The sequence below is a fragment of the Puma concolor genome, chromosome A1, assembly GCF_028749965.1.
Source record: "Puma concolor isolate L17-30 chromosome A1, mPumCon1.1.hap2, whole genome shotgun sequence".
NCBI lineage: Eukaryota > Metazoa > Chordata > Mammalia > Carnivora > Felidae > Puma > Puma concolor.
The window spans coordinates 232,259,943-232,269,171 of NC_141667.1; the positions used below are offsets into that span (position 1 = coordinate 232,259,943).

The 9,229-nt window shown below is 48.5% G+C and overlaps 1 protein-coding gene across 1 annotated transcript in view; it reads right to left on the reverse strand.

Moving 5' to 3' along the window:
• The window catches only part of TEX26 (testis expressed 26), a 33,065-nt gene extending 28,956 nt beyond the window's left edge, over positions 1–4,109 (reverse strand). Inside the window, 1 exon segment of the mRNA XM_025924064.2 lies at positions 3,978–4,109. Coding sequence (XP_025779849.2) covers positions 3,978–4,038 — 61 coding nt within the window. The 5' untranslated portion in view covers positions 4,039–4,109.
• Positions 4,110–9,229: the final 5,120 nt, after the last annotated feature.

The following is a 9,229-nucleotide window of genomic DNA, read 5'->3' on the forward strand; positions in this document are numbered from 1 at the left end:
GAGGGGCAGAGAGAGAGGGAGACACAGAATCGGAAACAGGCCCCAGGCTCCGAGCCATCAGCCCAGAGCCCGACGCGGGGCTCGAACTCACGGACCGCGAGATCGTGACCTGGCTGAAGTCGGACGCTTAACCGACTGCGCCACCCAGGCGCCCCTTTTGTTTCTCATTTAACAGGCCCTTTGGGGGAGCCAGGCAGCTGGACCCGCTCCTCCGTGACTGTTTCCCCACTGCCCTCCCACGGGTTGAGACTCCCCTCCGCCCGCTCCCCCGGAATCTCACAAAAGCCCGAGCCCCGCAGGCTACGCTCTGTGCCTCCGTTTACACGCACGCTGCGGGTGTGCGCGCCCCGAGCCCACGCGCCTCCGAGAAATGACGTCATGCTCTGACACCGGCTCGTTAGTGGGAGTCACTTCATGCTGCGAAGCATTTTGTTCCAACTGCGGCATTAAATGTTCTTTGTTCAGGGAGTTCCAAGTATGGACAAGTAAGTGGGAAGAAATTGGGAGGCAGTGCGGCTCTTAAAAGAAACCTCCATGGAACCTGATTTGAACCTCGGAGTGTGACGCTTGCAGGGCTCAGGAAGGATCCTCTCTGCACAGAGCCCACGCACCATTTCCCCCTCTTTTTCCTAAAGCAAACAACACTGACCCAGGCCAGACCAATTTCCTGTTAAGCCCAAATATACCTCAAACACCCTGGCAACACAGCGCCGGGGTAACATCTCCCAACTGATCACACGGGCAGGCCAGGAACACCTCTGGCTGCCGCTGGCTTCGGCCTTTCCTCCTTCTGAGGACAGGCTGGGTGCTGGCCGCCTTCTGTCGCCAAGATCTTATTCTGGAAGGCATCGGTGCAGGAGAGGCCATGCCTGGCTGCCCCTAGGACCAGAGACCCAGCGGACCCCCCACTCCCGAATGCTAATCCGCCTGGATGACCAGCATGGCGAGATGTGCACTCAATTGCCAGGACATCTTTCTTCAATTCTTTTTGTCTGACGGTTTTTCTTACTAAAAGTCTCTAGGTCAGGTCTGCGTCTACACTTTTTATTTCCATTGACAAAGCTCCTGGAAATAAAATGCTATTAGAATTAACCCTCTTCGTTAACAGCAGCAGTAACTTAAAAATCTATAATCCGAATGTTCTAAAAACGTCTTTGCAAGCCATGTGCCACTGCTTTCTTTTATGCTTATTCTTGCTACGTATCCCGGTGTCTTTCCCTCTAACTCTGTGTCCACCCGTCCCATGATTCTGTCTTCCTCTTTCTACCTCTCTCATTTTCTGTTCATCCTACAGGCAAGGCTTGAGCCCCTCCCATGGACCATAGAGACCACAGGCCTGAGGCCATAGAGACCCTGTCCTGGCCTTGGGGAGCTCACAGGTGAGGAGAGGAAAGAGACAATAGCCAACGAGCACTTTAAGTGGGGTGCTGTGCTGTGTGCCGTGGGAGCCCCCAGGAAGGCGCAGTTCTTTCTGGTTGGATGAGAGAAGGGGCATCGAGGGTGGATCCGGGAGCGACTTCATAGAACAGGTGGCATCTGAGCCGGGACTTAAAGCACGGGTTTGACCGCGATTACAGGAGGACGCGGAGGGAAGCATTCTTCAGAGAAAGCAGCGCGAGGTATGAAAAGTCTGAAGTGGCCCGATGTGAGTGAAGCAGGGGAAGACATGGTCAACGCCAGGCCAGCGAGGCCTTGTTTGCCTTGCTGCCCCCTTGAACTCCCCACCCCTGGAGGTATTCACAATTATGAAAATGCATTAGGAGGTTTTGAAAACAGTATAAAACAGTAACGAACATGTGCGTATTCTATTACGTTTTACAAAGTGTTTCCACGGGTGGAATCTTGTTTCATCCTTACCATAGCCTGCTGGGTGGGCAAGTATGAACAGTACCTGGTGATTCAACGTTTTCCTAGTTGTCGGGAGGATTAAAGGGGAGGGTAAATTCAAGCATTTAACGTAGGCTGAACAGAGACCCAAAAGATAGGTCCACGTCCTAACCCCCAGAACCCGCGAGTGGTACCACATAAGGGCAAAGGGCCTTTGCAGGTGCAGTTAAGGATCTTGGGATGAGAAGATCGTGCTGGATTATCAGTGGGCCCCAAGTGCAATTTCATCATCCTTATGGGAGGCAGAGGGAGACTCGACCCGGAAGAGGCGGGGATGTGACCGTGGAGGCACACGCCGCGGTGATGAGGCCACGAGTCGAGAATGCCAACAGCTCCCAGAAAACACAAAAAGCAAGGAAAGCTTCTGCCCCAGAGCTACCGGCGCAGCACAGCCCTTGATTTGGGGCTTCGGGCCTCCAGAATAAATCTCCTTGGTTTCAAGCCACCAGTTCCTGGTTATTTATGGCAGTCCCTCAAAGTGATGCAGCACTTACAAGCCCACATAGAGTAATAGTTCAACAGCAAGTAGTCCGTGGCAGTCATTGTCAACCTCTCATCTTATTTTTGGACCAAAGCCAGGCAGTGTGACACATCAGTCCCCCACCTTTTGGAGCGTGACACTTGTAGCAGTGGAAGATCGAGTGGCACAGAGTGCCTGTTAGAGCCCCAAGACTGGGCGTGAAGAATGAAACTCACCCACAGGAAGGGGAACTTGGGGGGCAGAATCAATGAGGCCTGGTGATCAAACTGAGATGTCAGCCAAGCCGCCCTCCCATGTACCGTGGGCAGCTGGCACCCTCCTACCTGAGCCTGCAAAGTCGAGTGGACAAGGAGTGTAATTTTCTACGTGTTAGATCAAGGCCCTTCTGTGACACCCAAATGAACTATCCGGTAGACAGTTGCGTACTTTGGTTTGAAAATTAGGGGGAACACTGGAGTGAGAGGTAAGATTAGAAAGCCGGTGGGGCATTTCTGTAGACTTGAAGCCCTTGGCAGGACACGGCCACGACAGAGGATGTGAACCAAGGAGGAGAGAATCTTGGAGGATTCCCACATTCCCCAGACTGGAAGGGGGAGGGGAGACAGCGAAAGAAACCAAGAGGAGTGACTAGAAAGAGAGATTCAAAAGGAATGCGGTTCCTGTCTCTTTTTTTTTTTTTTTTTTTGCCTTGTCATCATATAGAAACAGAATGTTCTCAGTATGTTTTTTACAGGTTAAGTATTTTCATTTTCTGTCCTTAATTTACAAAGGGATGAATGGAATGGAATGAAAATACGCATTTCATTCATTCTGGTGGGTCTACGATTCCAGGGAATGCGCCATTGAACAGTTCCCACTGCTCTGTAGCCACTGTGGAACCGCAATTACCCAGCGAGGCGGCTGCGGTGGGTTATTATTGCCATGAAAAAGGCCAGGATGCGGCTGAGTACCTGGGAATCACTCTCCCTCCACTGACACAGAGGCGGACTTTGTAAACCTGCTGCATTTGCACGCACAATTAGCATTAAAAGCTCTACCCGGGTTCATGCGGAATCGCTTTGAAAGAAAAATCAGCAAAGGTCGCGGAGAAGTGGCAGCTAAACGCCTAGGTGCCAGCCTGGCTACGACCACGCAGGGGTAAGGTGCCTCTGCACATCTACTTGCGGGGTCCTTTCCCTGCCTTTGGGCACCTCCCCGCATTCTGTGCACTTCCCCAGATCCTGCAGGGGGGGGGGGGGGCAGGTCTCCGCTGGGTCCGCTGTCTTCAGAGCGTCCGACCTCCGTTCCTTCTTTGTCTTTGACTTTGGGATCCTGGAAAGGCACTATTAAGTTCTTTCTGCTGTCCCCTCCTAGGCACTTTGGGGGGGTGTTTGAAAGCACCTGAGAGGTTTAGGGAGAGGTTTGGCAGAAACGGGACCAAGGACTGTAAAAGGGCAAGATCATGAACATCTCATTCTCTCTGACTCCCAGACTCTCCATGAAGTGAGTCCCACCCGTAAGAGGGAGGCAAACACCCCTGCAGACCAAAGCAGCCTTTGCTCGGTGTACCCCATTCCCAGGGAAAAGCCTCACCCCCCCCCTCCCCTGCCGGCAGGGTCGGCACCCTTACTTGGCTGAATCTTGTGGCCTCCTTGAAAGGGGCACGCAGCCTCCAGCCCAGGCGGTGCCATTCTTGCGGGAAAGAGGCCACCGCGATGCCCTCTGCTCCGGCTGGACTGGGTGCTGTGAGTGGAGTGCGGCTGCATTGTGACGCGTCGCCATGGAGACATGGGTCACTTCCTGCAGCTCAGCTGGGGGCCGACAGGTGCTGGAGGGAGGCTGGGCTCTTCATCAGGAGGGCCGGGGCACCGGGTGGGGAAAGCAAGGAGATGTGTTTCCAGTAATGTGGCTACTTACTTTTGTGTATTTGTATAGTTCTTGCAATGAGCTTTGGTGAGCATGGTCTTATTTGGGGAGAGGAGCAAAAAGAGTAAGCTGAAGATTTTCAACTGCAAATTTTCTTTTTTTAAGTTTTTAATTTTTTGTTACTTTATTTATTTTTGAGAGAGAGACAGAGACGGAGCATGAGCGGGGGAGGGGCAGAGAGAGAGGGAGACACAGAATCCGAAGCAGGCTCCAGGCTCTGAGCTGTCAGCACAGAGCCCGCCCGACACGGGGCTTGAACCCATGAACTGGGAGATCAACACCTGAGCCCAAGTCTGATGCTCAACCAACTGAGCCATCCAGGTGCCCCAATTGCAAATTTTCATCCACGCATAACTTTCAACTTAAGTGACTATGCGCAAAATTGTCACAGATCTTTGCATTAAGTAGGAAACAAGAGTGGGGAAGGATGTGAGCTGACACCTTTCTCCTCACTGGGGTTCCTGGCACAAACCTTTGCACTTTGTGATTGCCAATTTAATTGTCCTTCTATCCCCACAAAACAAAACTGTGTCTCTCACCCCAAAGTTTTCCCAGAATGTGGAGGGGCTTTTATCCTCATATTCTTGGCAACCACCTTGGTAGTTTGACACATAGTAGGGGCTTAGTAAAACTGAATGCCTCCAGGCTAGGACACAGCTATTAGCCACCTGGCTGCAAAGAAAAGACAGGAAGTGCACATTGGAGACTGTTGGCAACATATTTAGAAGGCAATCTACAACAATCCCTTCTCTGCAAAGGGGTTATTCAAAAGTCAGACCTCTGTTGGCGGTGATATCTACAAAAAGGGAAATTATCAAAGGACACAGAAGAAGCATCAAAGTAAGCATCCCAAGTGCATGTGCGAGGTATTGCTTAAAAATCAAGATCCCAAGTAGAATTTTCGGAGAGGATTCCTATCCGTTTTACATTCCTAATGCATTTTACACTTTCAAATTTTACATCAATGAATGGTGGTGGGAACACATAGAAGGTATAGAGTTCTGTCGATGTTATTAAAAGGAATGAGTCTAAATTAGGATTTAGTAGTGGCATCTAAATGAAGAAAATAACACCCAATAACAGATTACTGTCTGAAAATGGCAGCGTTAATTAGCATAGCATAATTTAAGAAAAATATATTTTTTTAAACAGAGCAGGGAGTCTATAGAATTTTGAAAGTGAATTCGTATTAATATCTTACATTTGTCTCATCTTAGGCAAGCTGTGAAATTGTGGCCTACGCACCGAATCAAGAGCTGGAAGAAATCTTTGCACTTTCTACCTGGGGGGCTTTGGGATCAAGCAGATTCTTCTCTGAGCCCCAGTTTATCTGTAAAATGGGTATAGCAGTACCTACCTCACCGGAATGTAAAGATGAGTAACTCCAGCAATAATTTATAAGTTATAAAGCCGTGTAAACCTAAGGTATGCTCTTTTGTCTCACTGCTATTCTGAGCTGCCTTCTTTTTTGGTCTTGCATTTCTGCTTCAGAATGGATTTTTGGTACAAGTCTATTTTATCGCGAGCAGTATAGCACTATGCCTGCCCTTGAATTCGGGTTGCTTGAGGTAACCCCTTTCAATGATTAAGTTGATTCTTTTTTCCTTGGCCTCTTTCCCTTCACAAACACGGACTGTGCACTGAAAATGAGCTGGAGGGTGACATTAAGGGGCCCTGGATACCATGGGAGCTTAGGGAGCTTGTCCTAGAACTGGAAATGCCTGAGCTGGGTTCTCAGCTCAATGGGAGACGGGAGACGGGAGAGGGAGGAGAGCTGCCACAAGGGGGGGAAGGGGCCCAGGAGGCAGGGGACAGCGTGGGATTGTCACACAGTAAAGAGTGAAGGGAGAGCTAAGAGACACTGGAGCACAAGGCCCTGCAGGCCTTCTACAGTTTTCCGTCATGAATTTATTGTTCTTCTTAGCTTGCACACCTGTCTTCTTTTATAAAACTGGATGCCCCTTGAAAGCAAGGGCTTCGGGAGTGCCTGGGTGGCTCAGTCGGTTAAACGTCTGACGGTCTGTGAGTTCAAGCCTGGCATCAGGATCAGTGCTGGGAGCCTGGAACCTGCTTGGGATTCTGTGTCTCCCTCTCTCTCTGCCCCTCCCCCGCTTTTGCTCTGTCTCTGTCTCTCAAAAATAAATATTTTTTAAAAATTTAAAACAAGAAAAAGAAAGAAGGCAAGGGCGGTGCTTGGGCTTCCCCCCGCCCCCCCGAAACATGAGAAGAATTCACTGGAGTTAAGTTAAAGCAACAGGGTGAAGAGATCAGATCAGAAGTTTACATAAATCCTGAAGAAGAGGGAAGATTATCCATATCACCTACCAGAATAAGTTCATCATTCGGAAATTAAGACATCCAGGTTACTAATACGCCTTTTATAGAGTTTCAAATTGATCTAAAACAATAGACAGTAGTTATATTGAATGGGTTAAATGTTACACGGTTGTTTCCAATTCAAATTATTATAATGAATTTCTTTCTGTGCACGCACGAGCACACACACACACACACACACACACACACAGGAACCTACTGTTAAAGCAGCGGAGAGACGGGTGGGTGGCAGAGGGAGGGGACAGCAAGTATAGAACACCCAGCTTTGGGCTGTGAAGGAGACGGAAGTCTCCAGCTGGAGGAGAGGGAGTGTGTCAGGTGGACAGTTAATGTTCCGACAAGAGATGGGTAACCAAGTTCATGGGCCGTGGGTAAGAAGCAGGGAGAGAGATGGCACTTGCCGCTGTGGAGAGAGCGCATGGGGCTCAGACCTGGAGAAGATGTCTATGCCCCTCCTCGGACTGAGTGTGCCCACCTACAGCTGGGCATCTTGCGAGAACACGGATTCTGAGTAAGTCAGTCGGGCGGGGCCTGAGGTTCTGCTTTTCTAACAAGACCCCTGGATGATTCATAAAGTTTGAGATGGGCAGAGCTAGAGCCGAGTCCTAAACCCAGCAGACTCTGCATCATCCAGGAGCTTGTTAGAAATGCAGACCAGGGTGCCGGGGTGGCTCAGTTGGTTAAGCTTCCTTCCGACTCTTGGTTTCAGCTCAGGTCATGATCTCACGGGTCTGTGAGACGGAGCCCCGAGTTGGGCTCCATGCTCATAGTTTGGAGCCTGCTTGGGATTCTCTCCCTCTCCCCTTGCCCCTCGCTCCCCCACCCCCCACAATCATCAGTGTGTCCAGTGCATATGAGCTTCTCTCTCTCTCTCTCTCAAAATAAATACATAAACTGAAAAAAAAAAAAAAAGAAATTAAAACATGTAGACCTCCTGAATGAGTCCACAGCTTGACAAGACCTCCGAGAGATTCCCAGGCACATTCAAGTTTGAGAAGCTCTGCTCCAGGAAACGTGACAGGCAACGGTGTCTCCTGAACAAGAGAGACGATGGGAAATAGTTGATGGGAGAATTCAAAGAGCAATCCAACAAAGGATGTGTAAAAGATTTGACGGGGCTGCTTCCAAAAGCCCAGGAGAGGTCACAGATGATCTCCAGTGTTACCCAAGTACTTTGGATATGGATACACTGAGTGAAGTTCCTCCCCCGGGTTGATATATTTGGGCAAAAGTCTTTCCGTTATATAGTATGCAATGCTTTTAGTCAAGGGTCTTCATGTTAAAAAAAGAAAGAAAGAAAGAGACTAAAGCGGCTGAGTAGCTCAGTGGGTTAAATGTTTGACTCTTGATTTCAGCTCAGGTCATGATCTCATGGTTCATGAGTTTGAGCCCCAAGTTGGGCTCTGCACTGACAGCCTACTTGGGATTCTCTCTCTCCCTCTCTCTCTCTCTCTCTCTCTCTCTCTCTCTCTCTCTGCCCCTCCTTCACTTGTGCTCTCTCTCTCTCTCAAAATAAATAAGTAAATTAAAAAAAAAAAAGAATATTGCTTTTGCTCCTTTGTTTTAGCTTATCGATTAACTCATAAAACATTTTCTCAATGTCTGTGACGGAGTCTATATGATTCAGGTTCTCAAAAGAAAAAAACCAATAGAATGTGTGTGTGTGCGCGCGTGCGCACGTGTGGATAGAGAAAGAGATTTATTTTAAGGAATTGGCTCACAGAGCTGTGCAGCCTAACAAGTCCAAAATCTGCAAAGGAAGCTGGCAGGTGGGTGGCCCAGGGCAGAGCCCATGTTGCCATTCAAGTTTGAAGGCCACCTGTGCAGACCCCTCTCTTGCTCAAGGGAGGTCAGTCTTTTATTCCACTCAGGACTTCCACTGATGGGAGAGCCCCACTGACATTGTAGAGGGCATTCTGCTTTACTTAAAGTCCACCGATTTCAATGTTAGTCTCATCAAAAATACTTAACTAGAAATATCCAGAATAATGTTCAGACCAAATATCTGGACACCATGGCCCAGCCAAATTGACACAAAAAATTAGCCCTCACTGACCTAGATCTTTCTGAAGTCTACTTAATTCATATCTGTCACTCAGAGGGGGTGTTGTTAAGCAGTCGAGAATGATAGCTATCACTTTATTGAAAGATCCAGAAAAGAAAATTCTATAATGTTCTCGATTTTATTAAGGCAGTCCAACCTAATGGAGCAGATTCTAAACTCTGCTTCTAATGTGCCACTCAACAAACTTACTGACATTTTATTCACATAGAGCCAGAGCAGCAAGTTCAGACTGTTGATTCTATCAAAACCTTGTCAGTCCAGTATGGACGTCACCTCCCTCCTGGGCCAGCTCTGCTGTCCCTGATTCTTGTGTTTTCCTCTCCTCTGAACTCTGAAGAGGTTAAGTGGGCCAGGCCAGTCATTGGGTAATTACTAATGCTCCACACTGTCAGTCCTTTCAAGTGTATTCAAGTAGTGAATATCAAGTGTGAACACTCCTTTTAAATCTGTTATACCAGCATTTACCCATCCAAATGAATGTTCTCTTCTTCAAAGTAATAATTCATTCTAATGACACTGCCATTGCTTAAAGCATTTTTGAAATTCTTTAGAAA